Raw genomic sequence first — 19,144 nt, 5'->3', positions numbered from 1 at the left:
AAACAAGTTTTCACTGAATAGGCAAAAGGGAAGCCAGAACTCTCCTATTACATCTCTCCTCTACAGCCATCAAAAAGGACAATTCTATACATTTTTCTTGCTCGAAAACATTTAAAAGCTCCCAGTTACATACTGAATTACACCAAAAATTCTTAGTCAGATATATAAGGCCCTGCACTATATGGCCCCAATTTAACTGTCTAAGCTTATCTCAACATCTCCTTACATGTCATCTATGCTAACAAAATAAACTTCTTCCTAACCAAACCCATGCTTCCCCCTCTTGCATAAGAATGCTGACATCCACTAATGCTCAAATTCACCATATTCAGCCTCACTAACTCTCTTTGTAAAACCTACTCATTCTTACCTTATTTTTGTTAATCCTCTACATTTCCAGGTACCTAAGCTCAGAGAATAAAGCAACTTATTCAAAGTCACATAGCTTAGTTAATGACAAAGCTAGAAAATAATTTAAACTATAATCATATATATATTTATTTCATTACCCTCAGTAAAATGAATAGAATCACTAACTGCTTATAATGACAGTATGAAAGATTTCCAAATGATCTATTCCTCATGTTGGCCCTAATGCTAGATTCTTTTCCTTACCTAAGCCTAAAACTAGAATATAAGTTTCCATTAACTGCCTCAGGGCTACAAACTGTGAACGCTAATTACTTCCACCACACAAGAAGCAGTTGCAAAATTAAAGTTCACTGGAGAAATTTTTTTTTTTTTTTAGTAAATCACTTTTCAAGAAAGTAAAAATGGCATTATCAGTTTTGAATTTATTACTGGTCAATTCAAAAAAAATATATATGCTATCACAATCTCACCAATGTCCACACACTCTTATACTGAGTATTTTCCTTGACACGTTCATTTCAAAACCTGTTTATCAACCAAAAGTATAAGTGGTCAGGGCTTCCCTGGTGGCGCTGTGGTTAAGAATCTGCCTGCCAATGCAGGGGACACGGGTTCCAGCCCTGGTCCGGGAAGATCCCACATGCCCCGAGGCAACTAAGCCCATGGGCCACAACTACTGAGCCTGTGCTCTAGAGCCCGCGAGCCACAGCTACTGAAGCCCGCGTGCCTAGAGCCCATGCTCTGCAACAAGAAAAGCCACCGCAATGAGAAGCCCGCGCACCACAACGAAGAGTAGCACCCACTCGCCGCAACTAGAGAAAGCCCACACGCAGCAACAAAGACCCAACGTGGCCAAACGTAAATAAAAAAATAAACTTAAAAAAAAAAGTAAGTGGTCAGTAAAATCATATCTAATTTATAAAACAAGAAAAATAAACTGCACTTTAAAATCATAGAGAAGAACCTCTGCTTCTAGCCATGAAAGTAATTTTATCACACTAACCCTTCCAACATAAACAACTATAAAACTGGGCAAAATATGTGAAGCAACTGTCCTGAGACACTGGACCACAGGCAGAAGTGTAATTCCTGAGAAGAGGGAAGCACACCAGAGGAATGCCCTGGCTTTCCATCTGAAAGCACTTTCTGTCAACAGCACATGGCAGAGGAGCCCAAGGATACTGTGCTCTTGCTGAGCAGAGGAAGCTGTTGAGTTGTCTGGGATTTGTGGGGCAGGGTGACATACAAAGGAAAGCTTCAAAGAAAAGGTGCTCCAGAAATCTAGATAGATGTTCCCTTTAAACATCTGGCTGAATACAATGCTGCACATATAGATCACAAGACTTACCAAGACCCAGCAGACAAATCTATGATAGAGTTGTGAGCTGAATGGATATTCTGGAGGCCAGACTGTTCTGGAAGACCTGACCTAAAGTTCTGGCCAGTCAGAGTGGAGAGATCTCATAAACACCCCAAGCATAAAAGTGAGATTCCAGAAAAGGTACACCTTAAGAGTGGGACTACTATAACCCTAAAGTAAGGGGTACTCTAGACCAAGAGTCAGCAAAACATGGCTCATGGGCCAAAGTTGTATTGGGAGAAAGTCATGTCCATTCATGTGATGTATTGTCTATGGCTACTTCTGCATTATAATGGCAAAGATGAGTAGTTAGATAGAACCTGTATGACCCACAAGCCTAAAATATTTACTACTTTGCCCTTAAAGAAAAAGTCAGCCAGCCACTGCTCTAGACCCACCCTAACTTTAAAATCAAGACTTAAAAAAGATCAAGGTGATTTGCCAGCAAATCAATTGCCTTCCAGAACAAAACTATCACCACATCCATGACAAGCAGTATAAAATAAAAAACTACTGGACGTGAAAAGAAGAAAATTTGAGCATAAATAAGAAAAAACAGCCTATATAAACAAAAAGAAATAGTGTAAATGTTGGATTAATGAATATTAAAATGGAAATTTAAACAGCTTTCAAAAATTCCTAAGTATGTAAAGTAAAAGATAGACATAATGAGTGAACAGAGAGTCTTGGTAGAAAAACATGGGCTAGAAAAAGAACCAAATGGAAATGCTGTAACTGAAAATTACATTAATCTAAAGAAAATTTCACCAGATGAGCTTCAAAGTAGATTGGACAATGGAGAAGAAAAGATCAATAAACTTAAAGAGCAACAGAAAGAAAATATCTAAACTGAAGCACAGCATGAAGAACAAAAAGCTGGGGGGAAAAAATGAACAGTCTCAATGACCTATGAGATAATCAAGCAGTTAATGCATACATAACTGGAGTCCCCCCAAAGACAATAATGACTGAAACAGGAAAAAAAAGTTTTAAGATATAACAGCCTAAAATTTGAAAATAGTGATAGAAAATACCAGCCCACAGATCCAAGAAGCTCAATGAACCACAAGCAGGATAAACACAAAACCACAAAGAACTACACTGTAGAAGCCAAACTGCTGAAAACCAAAGACAGAGAAAAATCTTAAAAACAGAGGGAAAAGGCAGGTAAACAATAAGAATGACCTGACCTCTCACTGGAAACAACGCAATCCAAAAGATAATAAAACATTCTTTAAAATGATGAAAATAACTGCAAACCTAGAATTGCATGCAGTCAACCCTCATAATCTGATTCCTTAATTTGCCAACTGGCCTACTCACTAAATTGATAAACCCAAAATCAGTACTTACAGCAGCAGGCACATGCAGAAGAGCCATACATTCCAGTCCCCCAACATATGTTGCCAGGTGAGGTCAAACAAGGCAACCCTATTCCTTCTTGTTTCAGCTCACATACAGTAAACAAGTATTCTTTTAGCAGTCTATTTAGTGCCCTACTGTTTGCATTTCTGTACTTTCTGTTGGTATTCTGATATGGCCCCTAAGCACAATGCTGAAGTGCTGTCTAGTGTTCTTAACAGCAGAAGGCTATGATGTACCTTACAGAGGAAACACGTGTGTTAGATAAGGTTCATTCAGACATGAGTTACAGTTCTGTTAGCCATGAGTTCAATGTTAATGAGTCTACAATATATATCAAATAATGTGTTTCTTTAAATAGAAACACACTTAAAACAAAGTTATATACTGACGAGTAACAAAAATGTTATGACTAAAGGTTCACAGGAACCTAACCCTGTATTTCCCCTAGGCACAATGATTCAGTATCTGCTAATTCAGTATTTTCTGTGACTTTATAGACCATAACCACCACAAATAACAAAATTGACTGTATTCATCAAAAAATCCTTCAAAAGTAAAGCTCAATTAAGATATTAACAGACAAACAAAAGCTGAAAACAAAAGCTGAAAGAAATCATCACCAAGGGACCTGCACAATAAGAAATGTTAAATGAAGTTCTTCACAATGAAGGAAAAAGATGCCTGACAGAAACCCAAATCTTCATGAAGGAATGAAGGGCAGAAATGGCAAATGTATGTGTAGATACAAAATATTCTCATTCCCTAAGTTCTTTAAAGAAATGGTAAATATATGAGTAGATAAAAGTATTCTCATACCTTAATTTCCTTCAAGAATAATTGACTTTTGAAGGTATACAAATTTGGAAAGAAGTAAAACTGTCACTGTTTGCAGATGACATACTATACATAGAGAATCCTAAAGATGCTACCAGAAAACTACTAGAGCTAATCAATGAATTTGGTAAAGTAGCAGGATACAAAATTAATGCACAGAAATCTCTGGCATTCCTATACACTAATGATGAAAAATCTGAAAGAGAAATTAAGGAAGCACTCCCATTTACCACTGCAACAAAAAGAATAAAATACCTAGGAATAAAAAAAAAAGAACAACTGACTTTTGAAGCTTAAATAATTACAATATATAATAATATATGTAGAAGTAAAATGTATGACAATAAAAGCACAAAGGATGGAAGGAATATGTAGAAGTACAAAAAAAACAGAAGCAGATGGGACAAAGAGAAAAGAGACTTAAATGGGGACTTCCCTGGTGGTCCAGTGGTTAAGAATCCATCTTACAATGCAGGGGACGCTGGTTCAATCCCTGGTGGGGATACTAAGATCCCACATGCTGTGGGGCAACTAAACCCACACGCCACAACTAGAGAGAAGCCCACGCACCGCAATGGAGGATCCCACACGCCACAGACTTAAACAGACTTAAGTGAATCATATTAATAATTACACTGGGGGCTTCCCTGGTGGCGCAGTGGTTGAGAATCCACCTGCCGATGCAGGGGACATGGGTTGGTGCCCCGGTCCGGGAGGATCCCGCATGCCGTGGGGTGGCTGGGCCCGTGAGCCATGGCCGCTGAGCCTGCGCGCCCGGAGCCTGTGCTCTGAAACGGGAGAGGCCACAACAGTGAGAGGCCTGCGTATGGCCAAAAAAAAAAAAAAATTACACTGAATGTAGTAAACGGCCCCAATTAAAAGGTAGAGGTTTTCAGGCTAGATAAAAACCCTACTATGTGCCACTTAACAGGACACACACTTTAAACATAAAAACACAGGTAGATTAAAAGTAAAAGAATGTAAAAGGATATATGATCCAAGCACTTATCCTACAAAATCTGGAATGGCTATACAAATGTCGAGCAAAAGTAGATTCAAACACAAGGAGTATTATCTTGAGATTACCAAAGGTAAAGAGGGGCATTTGATAATGAAAAAGGAGTAATCAGACATAACACTAAATAGATATAACAACACTAAAGGTATATGGGAAAGGTGTAATGGAAGTATATGAAGCAAAAACTAAAGAGAGACAAGGACAAATCTACAAATATTATTTTAAAAATTTAACACTCAACTCTCAGTTAATTGAGAGACTGGACACACATGCACATAACACACACACTCAATAAACAAGGATATAGATGATTTAGACAACACTCCAATGAACTGACTTTTATAGAGCCGAGCACTACAACCAACAACAAAATATACATTCTTCTCAAGTACACATGGAACATACACCAAGATAAGCCATTTCCTGGTCTATAAAGCAAATCTCAATAAATTTAAAAGGATTGAAATCATGCAGCGCATGTTCTTTGACCACATGAATTAAACTGAAATCAATAAAATAGAATTCTGGAAAATGCCCTAATGTTTGGAAATTAAACACACAATTCTAAATAACTCATGGATCAAAGAATGTATCACAAGAAAAATTAAAGAATAATTTAAATCAAATGATAATGGAAATCTGCAGGATACAGCTAAAGCAATGCTTAGAGAGAAATTTATAGCTCTAAATGCTTTTAGAAAAAAGGTTAAATTCAAAGTTTAAAGCTTCCACCTAAGGAAACCAGAAAAAGAGCAAGTTAAACCCAAATAAGTAACAGCAGGAATCAATGATATAGGAAACATGCAAACTACAGAGAAAAATCAATGAAACCAAAAGTTGGTTCCTTGAAAAGATCAATAGAATTGATAATCCCTAAAATGATCAAGAAAAAGAGAAAAATAAGTATTGGAAATAAAAGAGGGACTATCACTATAAATCCTAAAAAATAAGAGAATATTATGAACAAGTTTATGCCAATAAATTAGACACTTAGGTGAGCGGACAAATTCCTTGATGTCCACTCATCAAGATGAAATAGTCAAGTTCCTTGAAAGGCATACATTTCCAAAACTGACACAAGCAGAAATAGAAAATCTGAATAGCCTTATATCACTTAAAAAAAGAATACCCATAATTTAAAACCATCTCCACAAAGAGAACTCCAAGGCCAGATGGCTTCATTAGTAAATTCTATAAACATCGAAGGATGCTTATGAAACTCTTTCAGCAAATTAAGGAAGAGCAAGCACTTCTCAAAATGTTTCACAGACTTATGCACTAATACCAAAACCAGACAAGGCTATTAAAAGAAAATAAAAATACAGAAAAATATTCCTTACACAGGCATGCAAAATTCTTTAACAAAATATTAGCAAACTGAATCCAGAACTTGGTAGAATAATAAAACTCTCAATAACTTAATAATGATGGTGATTAGTTGAGACTGAAAAGTTATAAAGGCTATTTGTGAAAGAGATTTATATGATAGGTTTAAACCCCCTTAGAACAAAGATGAACAGAATTTTAAACAAGTAAATTCCCTTCTTTTCTGAAACCAGAGACTCCAGTAGATTAAAAAAAATTTTTTAATGCTTTAGGTCAGCTTCACCTAGGGCTGTCAGAACACCGAGATAAATAAATTTAACAATGGCACCTTCCAATTAGTCAAATTTACAAGTCAGTCTATAAAGTTGGGGATGAAAAAAAACAAGCGATTTTTTTTCTCTTTTCACAAAGGCAGCTAACGGAACATAAATATATAATTGGCCCTATAGTACAACCACAAGAGTCCTCTGGTTTTAAGACAGCAGAAAATACTTTACGGGTGGGGGCTTGTATTCTTTCCTAATCTCCTACATGTACCTCTCATAACTACGATCTCTACTCATCTTTTTGTCCCCGTACTCCACCCTAAACCTGGTTTAAAAAAAAAAAAAGTGTGTTAATTTTTTCTTAATATTGAACTTCCAAGGGATCACCAATATAACCAGACTATTGCCAAATCTGTTTGAACAACAAAACTTTATAAGCCTTCTTCATCTATGGTAATAAGAACAAGTCATTAAAGAAATAATGTTTTTTTTTTAAACTAGAGGGCCACCTAAGCAAAGGACTCAGGGACTACTAAAAAGATAATCCAATATTTAGCAGCTTACAGCTCCTACTATAAGAGTAGGAGTAGTACCTATTGTTTGGCATTATCTATCAACATTTTCAATGCATATACCCTTTGGATCAATAATTCCACTTACATGAATTTATCCTACAACGCATATATCCTACAACACATATATATACTTCTATGCATGTATTTGCAAAGAGGTATATATAAAGGTGTTCACAGCAATGTTATTTACAACAGAAAAAGCTGAAAGACAACCTAATTAACCATCAATAAGAGACTGATTAAATAAAATAGGGTACATCCATATACCTTGTATATGTAAATAAATTAATGCTTTAATTCAAAAGAGTTGGGATATTTTTTTTCTTTTTGGCCACACCGCGATGCAGAACTTCCCTGACCACGGAATGGAACCCATGCCCCCTGCAGTGGAAGCATAGAGTCTTAACCACCGGACCGCCAGGCAAGTCCCAAGACTTGGGATTTTTATTTGAGAGAAAATATTGCAGTAATTCTAGAACGATACAGAATATAGATCAGGATTCATCTATAATATTATATTCATTCAACAAATATCTGAGTGCCTATGCCACATCTAAGGCACTGTGCTCAGCAATGCAAATATAATGCCATACAGTCCTTTTCCTCAAGGAAAAAAGGTAATACAGCCCCCTTCCTCAAGGAGCATATAGTCTGGTGAACAGAAATGAGTAAACATACCATTCCCATATATATAGTATGATACATATGATGAGGTAAGAATAGAATGTTACGGGAACACATGAGTAAAGTAACTTAAAAATTAAGAATCACCATTCCAAGAAACAAAAAACCATCAATTTAGATGTGAGATTATCAATTCCCCTTTAGAGTTGAGAAGAATGATGAGGCCATTGGTCTGAGAACACCTTAGCATAAGCAGAGCTGGGTCCTACCATTTTGCATGCCTATGTCCTACATTAGCTAGCCACAAAGGTCACACTCACCCATTTAAACACTGCTGATGAATTATGGTTCTGCCCTTACAGTTCCCATCCCTGGTGCTACCACCCCCAGAGGGACCTTCTAGGGTCTATATTTAGAAACAGGAACAAAAAGTCTCAAAGAATGTACTATAAGAATAGTTCATCTGCCAACATTTACTTCTACTTAGAGGTCCCAGGGAAAAATCAAGAACTATTATCCATTTGGTTGGTACTTTTACCCTGGGCTAGCAAAGAACCTTTAAAATGTGTCATTTAAGTTGGGGCCTTGCAACAGCAGTGGTTCAAATAAACTGCTTTTAGGTATATTATGAAATAACTACACATAAAACAGAATCAATTACTGAACAATAGAAAATATGTTCCTTTTTGGAAACGTTTCATATAACATAGCAAATCTTCCAAGTTTACAGAAATACAGTGCTCAAATAGCATGTTTTCTAAATACTATTCCACATAATTAGACATGTATCAAAGGTTCAATATATATTCATCACTTCATTTTAAAAAGGATTTGAGGAAGCTCATGAGTTACTAAAAAGAACTATAAATTTGACACTGAGCTTCCTAGGAACCAATGTGAAATGTAATTCACTTTATCCTTAAGGAGCACACCACTTGTTCCCAACTGTTATTCCTAGTCAAAAAATTAGAAATGGTTAACAAGAGAATTATTCAGAATCTCTAAATTCATCAGTTCCATTCCTTGTTATCATTTTCTAGATTATAATAGGAGGAGAGAGGATGGGGAATGGATTATGGCATGACATCCCTTTCTTTAGAGGCAACTACTTCCTGGGAGTGTCACATCACTGTTTACTTGAACTTTATGTTAAGGACTGATACTTATTAAACTATGTATCACTCAAAATCTTTTAACATTTCTAATATGTGCTCCTATGCTGATATAAATAATCATATAATAAATGACTTTGTAAAAGACTAATAATTTTTCATCCTTAAGCCATAACCTATACTTATGAGCAATATTCAATTCTATACAAGCTTCCATTGCAAAAACAACTTTGGACAATCTCTGAAATTGATTTAATAAGCATCAACATTCTTTTCTTTGTATTTATATCCATGGCCTCCAAGTCCTATCAACTTTGCTTTCATAAAACGTCTTATTAACCTAACTATAAAAACAGAGATTCAGAGCCAAAAAAAGCATGCTTCCTAGAGTTTCTTATATTCCTCCCTGTATTCCATTTCCACTGAATGAACTAGTAATGAACTAGTTCAGGCTCTACTCACCTCTCTCAGAACTACTGTGAAAGATTTCTAAATAGTTCCCCTATTTTTCTTTCCAACCTATCTTGAATATTGTCACCAACTCACTATTCTAACACTGCTTTCATGATGCCATGCCTCAGTTCAATAATTTTCAGTGGCTTCCCAATGTCTAAAGCAGTAATTCAGAAGGATGAAAAATAATGAAATAACTTTATATTTGGGAAACAACAAAAACATTTTTTGTTTCATTATTTAAATTGCCAAAAGCAAAGGCAACTGTGAATGGCAGAGCATGAATAAAAGCAGGATGATAAAACCCTAATTCCTTAATTTGGCATTCAACACCCTTCAGAATCCAGATCTACCACACATTTTCAATCTTAATTAACACTGGCTTAGAACACGTCCAGAGACCAGCTCAATGCCATCCTTTATGAATGTTTGCATATCCTCAAAGCCTAGGTTAACCAACCACCTTTTTAACCTGAAGCCAATGCTTCTCCATGAAAAATGGTCAGCAGGGGAGAGGCTTCAGTCTCACTTCAGTTACTTCATTGCAATGGAGATGCTCCAAGCACAACAGCAAACAGCAAAATTACAACTTACCAAGTAAGGGAAATCAGCGTTTACTCAAAAAATAGGGTAAACAACAATGTTTCATACACAACTGTCAGGGATCTACCATATTCACTAACATAAATCCTCTTCCAGTCAGACTGCTCTATGTTTCTAACCATGTTCTGCACATTTCTCAGCTCTTTGTCTTTACTCACATCAGTCCTTTTAGTTTCTCTAAGTCTTCAAAACTACATTTCTGCTCCAAAATCCCAATATAAATATTTAAGGAGCACATTTCTAAAATAAACAATATTTTAAAAAGCAAATTTTTTTACCATGGCCTGTTAGAGACCTCAAATGATCTAAGTGTAGTCCACCTCCCCACGCTCACCTTATACCACTCTCCCCCTAGTTTTTCTCACTAGTCTTCTTACTAGATTCTCAAACATACAAAGCTTATTACTGCCTCAGGGCTTTTGCCTCCTAGGAGCTTCTTGGAAATTTTTTATACCTGCAGCTTAAATCTCCCCTCCTCAGAAAGGCCTCTCTCAGTGCCACCCTACCTAAAAAGGCTCCCACACATCTCAGTCATTTTCCACACCACCATTCTGCTTATTTTCCTCAAAACACTTAACACTAATCTGCCTTCCTTAATTATGTGCATATTATCTGTACTCCCCCCACGGCGAACACATGTGTCTTGCTTATTGCTATATCCTCACAGCCTAGAATAGTGCCTCTTTGTAGGTAATCAATAATCAGTTGAATGAATGAACTCGTTAAGAAACCTAGACTCAGTGAAACGCCTTAACTATCTGTGCCCCAAATCATAATGTTCCTGTATTTACTAAAGGAACTAAACTTTCCAAATAGGCAACATCAATACAGAATTAGGGAACTATGTAAAGATAGAGTCGCTGAGTAGGCAATATTCTTTCTCCTTTGTCTTCCAAACTTAGTATTCCAAAAGTCAAAATTCCAAGAGAATGCTGTCACCTCCTGAATCTCCAAGGTTCAAACAACAGAACTCTTTTCTTTGTTTCCATGAAGGAATACAAGATGACAAATTAGTATGCCTTTCTTAATCATTAAATTTATCATTTGCAAATTTCTTATTATTTAATATTTTTCTACCTCACCTTAGTTTCTGTAAAATGTGTGTTTTTACCCAGAAAAAGGAAAATTTGAGTTACTCCTCAGATTCTAATATCTTTAGTGTAGTGAATAATGTTTTGAGTAATGTTTGGGGGTATGTCAATATCAAAATGCTACTCAGAAACATCACTATTGGCTTATTTTCCCCACTGTGGAGCAGGAGTGAATTGAAGAAAAAAAAATTCTTCTGTGATCTCCCACTGAGCTCCTTTTTCTAGAAAAAGAACCATTTCTAAAATCCTACAAGGCTATGACAATTTCTCAGCAGGCTGTTACACTACCTGATTCTTGATTCTTGCCCTTTTATACATAAAAATCCTACTACTAGTGGGACACTTTGTCCCAAAAGTAACAAGCTATTTGTTATTAAGCTAATTAACGTGTCTAATAAGATGAATTCTCAATCTCTAACGAACTTGATTTTTTCTCTTCCAAAATAAAGTTTTCCAAGATGAAAAGGGTAATAAAACAATGTCACTAATAATAATAACACACAACCAGATGCTTGTGAATGAAAAGATTTGAAAACTATTCACAGACTATGCAGATTTGTCTCTGCAGACCTAAAACATTACTTCTACGAAGTAGTATTTCTAACCAATAAACGAAAACGTCTGTCTCAAAACATTTCATGAAGTCTCATGGTAAATCTGCCACAAGTTCAACTGGCCTATTCCCGATAGGGAATCCACAGGTTTCCCCTTCTTTAGGAATGTCAACCATTTTGCCTTTTCCTTTTTTCTCTACGATTCAATCACGATGCCTTAATAGGTTAAACCTGTCCACCCTAACAGCAATTCCCTTGACCCTGCGGCAGAGCCCCTGGCAGCACTGCGCCCCCTCGGAACACGACGCCCAGGTCCTACTTCCCCGGCTCGGTTAAGCCGGGAGGCGGGGAGAGACACCACATCACAACCCGGTAAGCTGGGCGGTGGCAGGCCTTCGCCAGAACTCCTCTCCCCAGTTCTCCACGCGCCACACCACTGGAGGCGCTCTCCCTTCACTGCAGTCGGGTCAAAGTGGACGTTCTCCACTGGACCAGCGGGGGGAGGGGGGGATGAAGCGCATGGGGCCACCCAAGCCGAGGGAGGGTTGAGGAGGGGGGCCAGAGGTGAATGTAGGCAAAGACCAACAGCAAAACTGCGTCTTTTCCCCAGGAGCAACCCAGACGGGCAGACAAAAGATTAGGCCACCAAGGCCTTCCATCCTCACCCCGGAACCGAGCCAGCCCGATGAATCCGCACCCCTAGTTCCTCGATACACACCCAGCTCCTGCAAGGGGTGGGTTCCTAACTTCCCGGACGCGATGGAATGGAGACCTGACAGAAGAACCTGGGAGCGGGCGGGGTGCACTTGTTCCCCGACACCCAGACGGACAATAAAGAACAAGCCCGGGCTTCCTCGACCGCCCCACCCTGCTCCCCGCGGCTCCCACCAGCGGGGGCGCTTTCGCCCCGAGGTCCGCAGACAAAGCCCCCTCCAGGCGGAGAGGAAGGCTGGGCGCAGGCTTTGGGGGCTGCGCACAAAAGAGGGAGGGGCGCGAGGGGCGGCGCGAGGCGAAGGGCGCGGCACTCACCCACTGAGCCGGAGGAGCCCCTGCGTTTGGGCGCGGCCGGCGTGGAGGGGGGCGCGGCGGGGGCAGGGGCGGCCGGGATCCACGCGGGCTCCGCCTGAGGGCTCACGTCGGCCGGGGGAGGAGGGGGAGGCCGGGCTGGAGGCTCATCGTCCTCAGAGAGCTGGGAGGGCGAGGTTTTGGTAATGGAGGGTAGGGAGGGCGCTGGCTCCGCCGACGACGCGGGGCTCGGGTCCCAAGACGGCTGCCGCTCCGGGGCGGCGAGGGGCGCTGCCGGCAGGGGCCCCCGGGGCGCCGGGGGCACGAAGTCATTGCCGAAGTCCAGCAGGGGCGCGCCAGCCGGGGTGGCGGCGGCGGCGGGCACTGGGGCCGCCGACAGCGCGGCGGCGGGCTTCCTCTCGAGCACCTCCAGCTCCTCCAGGTCCTCGTCCTCGTCCTCGTCTTCCTCCTCCTCTTCCTCTTCGTCCTCGGGCTCCTTCACAAACTGGTACTTGAACGCGGGCTGAGGTCGGGGCGGGCTGTCCGAGGACGAGGAGACCATTGGCGACTGGTCCATGTCTTCCATTGCTGGCGGGGAAGAGATGATGCTGCAGCTGCTGCCTCCGCGGGAGACGCTTCTCCTCACAGCCGCGGGCTGTTATGGGGGGTGGGGAAGACTGAGAGGGGCAGGGCCCAAAGAGCCGAGGGACCTGCAGTGGCGACGGCTCCCGGAACAATGAGACTGCTCCTCCTGTCTCCGCGCCCGTGATGCGCCACCCGCCCCGTCCCCAGTTGCCGCCGCCGCCGCCGCCCAGACGAGCGAAGGAGAGAGGCCAGCCGACTCTCCGCCCAGTTTGGCGTGACTCACCCTCCTGCCAGGGAGAGGCAGGCACTAACGCGGGAGGAAGCGAGCCAATCGACTAAGAGATAGAGTTGACGGGCAACCAGCCGGCCCAACGGAAAAGGAAAAAGACGCAAGTGGGTGGGTGTTACCGCACTTCCTCTCTTTTACCGGCCAGGCTGGGTTCGATGGGCGGGGTTTGGAGCTGGGAACCCCACAGCCCGCCTAGGGTAGTTGAGGGTCGAAATGGGGGGGGGGCGGCGGCTAGGCCTTGCCCACAGCTGGAGGTCAGTCTGTGTAATTAGAGTACTGGGAAAGCGAGCCGGCTGCCTGCCTACCCTGAGGGGTCGGAGACGCTCCTGGCGCGCCACCGGAAAGGCGTTATCTTGCGGACTGGGAGTGGAAACTTTCCTCCCAGGAAAGGAAAAATCCCAGAGCGCAGAAAGGTACCAAATAACGGGACCGTGGAGTAGCCTTAAGGATTGAAGTATACGTTAAATTTTAGATTTTGATATAAGATTGTCTTTTTTCAAACTTAAATTCCCAAACCACCTTATCACTACTACCATCACCACCTTAAAAGAAAAAATAATATTTTTGACAGTTTTACGATCAGTCCCAGTCTAAACTGCGGATCCTGGATGACGTAGGCAAAACAGCTGGGCTGGACGATCTAGGGACTGGGGCAGACCATTTGAAAGTCTGTTCGTCTCCTTCAAAGAGGGTTTTGGGATCTGCCCGCTACTGGACTCTTACTTGGTAGAAGGATGAGTCACCCAAAGAGGAAGGGGAGAGAGGAAAGTGGAAAGAGAACGATGCCTTGGAGGGCAAATTTGATTCACATTATATTTCAGTCACTTTAGGCTCATGAGTCAACATTTCGGATGATTCAGGCCTTCTGGGAGTCAGGAAGCCAAATACATACTCATTTCTTTGGTATGCCAGAATGAGCATAATCCCCATTCCACTTTTTCCAGAACTGGAGGGTTTAAAGAAAGTGGTTGCAGAACATTTAAGTATCAGCATCCAGAGGTTTAGAGATCCTTTTTATCTTTCTGATATACCTTTCAAAAATATTCCCTTCCTGCCTAATCTGGAGGCCCTGGAGAGAGGAGGTTAGCTTGCTTTCAAGTTGCTCACAGTCTAGGCCTGCACTGTTCAATACCTTAGTCATTGGCTACTCCTGGCTACTGAGCACTTGAAATGTGAGTCATCTGAAATGAGATGTGCTGTAAGTTTGAAATGCACACTAGATTTTGAGAGTTAGTACAAAAAAATTTAAATATCTCAATTTTTATATTGGTTACATGTTGGATTGATAATATTTTGGCTATACTGGGATAAATGTAATATTAATTTCATTTGTTTCTTTTTAATGCATCATCTAGAAATTTTTAAATATATATGGCTTATATTTTATTTCTATTGAACAGTGCTAGTCTGAATTGACGATTAAGAAATGTTGATTGGGACTTTCCTGGTGGCGCAGTGGTTAAGAATCCGCCTGCCAATGCAGGGGACACGGGTTCGAGCCCTGGTCCAGGAAGATCCCTCATGAGCAACTAAGCCCGTGCGCCACGACTATTGAGCCTGCACTCTAGATCCCGTGAGTCACAACTACTGAGCCCGCATGCCACAACTACTGAAGCCCGCACGCCTAGAGCCCATGCACCACAATAAGAGAAGCCACCACAATGAGAAGCCCACGCACCGCAACAAATAGTATCCCCCGCTCGCCGCACCTAGAGAAAGACCATGTGCAGCAACAAAAATCCAATGCAGCCAAAAATAAATAAATTTATTTTTTTAAAAAAAAGGAAATGTTGATTGCCATGGGGAATCACGGGTTATTTAAGCAAATTCTTAGCTCCAACTAATTAATATTACCCTAGGCTCAATTTGGGTATTAAAAAGGAAAAGCAGGGGTTGGGGGGAGGGAGGAGGGACACAGAGGTGGAACACAGGAGATTTTTAGGGCAGTGAAACTATTCTGTATGACACTGTGATGATGGATACATGACATTTTACATTTGGCAAAACTCAGAACTGTACAACACAAAGAGTGAACCATAATGTAAACTGTGGACTTTAGTAATATATCAGTATTGGTTCATCACACCAATGCAAGATGTTAGTTATAGGGGAAACCGATTGGGAGGTGGGCATGGGAGTGTATAAGAACTCTCTTTAATGTTCAGTTCTTCTGTAAATGTAAAACTAATAAATAAACTTTATTATTTTTTTTTAAAGGAAAGGTAGAACAAGATTTCCTGGCAATGTTACCTGATCAGGTTAGTTATCAACAATACATTCAAGACCTGACTTATCGGGGCTTCCCTGGTGGTGCAGTGGTTAAGAATCCACCTGCCAATGCAGGGGACACGGGCTCCAGCCCTGGTCCAGGAAGATCCCACATGCTGCGGAGCAGCTAAGCCTGTGCACCACAGCTACTGAGCCTGCACTCTAGAGCCCGCCAGCCACAACTACTGAAGCCCGTGTGCCACAACTACTGAAGCCCGCATGCCTAGAGCCTGTGCTCCATAACAAGAGAAGCCACCACAATGAGAAGCCCTCGCACTGCAAAGAAGAGTAGCCCCCGCAGGCCGCAACTAGAGAAAGCCCACACACAGCAATGGAAGACCCAATGCAGCCAAAAAATTAATTAATTAATTAATTAATTAAATCTATTTAAAAAAAAAAAAGACCTGACTTACCAGTCCCACAGAGATGAACTGGCTTTATTTTTAGAAAATTGTTGTGAGTTGCTTTGAGTTTGTTTGTTTTTAGAAGGGTTGGGAAGAGTAGGAAGAGAGAAGTGTTAGTGTAGAATCTGGGGGCAGGAGGTTAATGCCAAAGTAAAAATTTTTAACAAAACAGATTCCTCAATAATAACTAAAACAGTCCTGTTTCAAGTATTTGTCAAAAATTATCAAAAACATACATGATTTTTCAACCAAGTCCATACATATATAAAAATATACTAGCAAAATTCTATGGTATGAACTTTTATATTAAATCACAATTGAGCCATCAGCAGTTCAGTCTTCCCCATACTGTTTTTCCTACTGTGATTGTTCTGAAACTCCTTAATGGAAAGTTTCACAGGGTTTTAATATATTAATTGTAAGTTGCTTATATGATATTTCTGCATTCGTATATCTCTGTATCTGCTATTACTAAAATAGTCACAAAGAAATATCTTTAATTTATTAAAATTGTCATAAAAGAATGATTACAGAAAAGTGGTAGATTTATAATTTTAATAGTAAATAGCATTAAATATTGAGGCAATAATATAAGCACTCTCCTCTGACACAGGAGAAAAATAAGAATTTTATATTGTTATCTCAGTGACTTCTAAAAAATTAAGTATTTGATGGATGAATAAGAATAAAGAGCTTATCCAGTGTTCATAGAATGGTCAACAAAGCATAAGGAAAGGAGAATGTTACTGCTATACCAGAATTAAAAGTAGTGTTAGTGACACATTAGGGTAACTAGATGTAAATACCACTCTCACTAACAAGAACATTCTCGTAGGTATTTTGAAATGGTTAAAGGAAGAGTATAAATTCTAGTTCATAATAATAGAAAATAATTATTCAATGAATTATCTTTGAAATTATCTTACCAGATGTAGAAGTTTAAAGTTTCCAGTTACAATGGGTTAATAACTGTTCTCTCTTAGAACATTAAAAAATATCCATTCAGGCTGGTGGAATCTCAGAGTTGGAAGAACTCTGGGAAATCAGCTTGACCAATCTCCCTCCCATTACAAGAATTCCCTACAGAAGGTTTTTTAAACTTGGCCATCTGTGGTAGATTAAAAATGGCTACAAACTCTGCAACAACACCCATCAAGAGGTTGGGTCAATTTCCCCATCTCAGGATCTGGCCTTGTGACTTTTTTGTCCAATAGAATATGCTGGAAATGTTCCAAGCCTAACCAGCAGAAGTATTACAGCTTCCACGCTCTCTCTCTTGGCATGCTGAGGCCCCAGATGACAGACATGGAGAGAAAGACCTAGCCGTCCCAGCCACAGAGCTGATGTCCCAGAAATATGAGACCATCTCAGAATGAATGTTCAGCCAACCCACAGAATCATGATAAATAATGAATCACTATTTTAAACTACTACCTTTTGGGATGGTCCATTACGCAGCAAAAGCTAACTGAAACATCAGCCATGTTGTGCTTCCATTATGTGCTTAATTCATTCATACATGATATGTATATATATACATTGTGTATTTACTCTGCACCAAGCACTGTTCAAGACTCTGAACAACGGCACTGAACAAATCAGACACAAATGTGCATGAACACTTTCAGTAAAGGGATACTCACTACTTAGGGAAATAGCCCATTCCATTTCCGTAGTAGTATACCTTATTGTAGAGTGTCGAATTGACACCTAATCTGGTATACATACATAGAACAGGTTAATTGTCCTTGCATCATGTATGCCCCCGAGAGAGTTAAAAGCGTGGGATGGGTGTACTCTTGTCTACATACTGTAGGATGTAGACTGGAGAGTAGATTCAGCAACCATGGGAGAAAGATGAAAGGTAGATTCCTGACAAATCTGTTTCAAGAAGCTGTGCATCACAGCTTTTTTGCCAACAGAGAAAGACTTGCTTGTGTTCAAAGAGCACCAATGAGCTACGTTCAACCTTTGTATTCAAAAAAGACTAAAACATCATTTTGGCACTCTTAAGGGAAAAATTAACAGCTTGCTATGTCATTGTCCCTACCATTTCACTGGGATTTTAGATTTCATGAAATGTACCTTTTTGTGAAATGCAGCTTATGGTTCTGGCTAACATCTTGACATACACTAAGTTCATCTGTAATAAGAATAGACATATAAATAGTATAAGATCAACGTCTTTGGCCATGCTGGTTATACACTGACAATTAGAGTTGGACCTAAAATTAAAATTTCAAAGAGAAATCATATAATATGCAAGTGAAAGTCATAAGGCCCAAAAAGGTCCTCTGTGTTAATACTGCATTTCCTTCCTAGTTTAATATGCATCATTTCTCTGGTGATATTTATTTTGATCTAGCAAAAAAACTATTTTTGATCAGTTGTTCTAAGCATCACAAATCCAAGCAAAGAAATTCCTAAACCATCTTAGAGAAATAAAAGAAAATCTGTCCTCATGAGAAAAAAAGAACTACAAAGAAGAGTTTACAAAATTATCTGGGCTATAAATAACTCACTCTAGTAGGTATCCCACTCTTCCTAATACCTAAACATTGAGGTATAAATTTTGTTATTTTATCGTGAATGGAAATAGAAACCAGGTGGTCACTATCTTTAAAATAAACATTATTCATTTCTTCAACTAAAATCTATTGAGCATCTAACACATTTCCTAACATCAACGAACATATAGTCTAGTTTACGTAAGAATATATAGGTATATATACATATGTGTGTATACACATTCATATGTGTGTGTATGTATGTATGTATATACATATGTGTATGAATATATATTACATGTATCAGTATATAATAGAGAGAGGGAGACAGACAGACAGACTGGTCTAAGTGAAACAACTATTGCTTATAGTTCAGGCAGAAGTTGATGAAAGCCTAAACTAATAGCATAGGAAATAGGAGAAGATAAATTTGAAAAACATTTAAGTTGAATTCATAGAATTTGGTGACTAATAGGATGGAGAGGCTGAAGAAAGAGAAGCTGATTCTAAGGTTTAAGTTTAGGTGACAAGGT

General features: G+C 39.9%; 1 protein-coding gene and 1 long non-coding RNA gene across 6 annotated transcripts in view; one reads left to right on the top strand and one right to left on the bottom strand.

Annotated features, from left to right (window-relative positions):
* RTN4 (reticulon 4) overlaps window positions 1-13,379 on the bottom strand; it is a 66,520-nt gene extending 53,141 nt beyond the window's left edge. The window contains exon 1 of one of the 5 annotated variants that reach the window (XM_089923173.1): window positions 12,583-13,379. In XM_089923173.1, coding sequence (XP_089779299.1) covers window positions 12,583-13,144 — 562 coding nt within the window. In that variant the 5' untranslated portion in view covers window positions 13,145-13,379. The remainder of the gene's footprint in view (window positions 1-12,582) is intronic. The other 4 variants (XM_089923172.1, XM_022597289.3, XM_022597290.3 and 1 more) reach the window with 4 other exon arrangements.
* On the top strand, window positions 12,947-18,805 carry LOC149747749 (uncharacterized). The gene is made up of 3 exons (XR_016395439.1): window positions 12,947-13,845; window positions 14,833-15,005; window positions 15,650-18,805. It is a non-coding gene; the product is annotated as an uncharacterized LOC149747749 (long non-coding RNA).
* The last annotated feature ends 339 nt before the right edge of the window (window positions 18,806-19,144 follow it).

This window comes from Delphinapterus leucas, chromosome 13, assembly GCF_059928025.1.
Source record: "Delphinapterus leucas isolate spDelLeu-1000000601 "Yukka" chromosome 13, BTC_Dleu_Yukka2, whole genome shotgun sequence".
Lineage (NCBI taxonomy): Eukaryota > Metazoa > Chordata > Mammalia > Artiodactyla > Monodontidae > Delphinapterus > Delphinapterus leucas.
The sequence above is the reverse complement of the archived record's forward strand: the minus strand, read 5'-3'. Positions and strand labels throughout refer to the sequence as shown.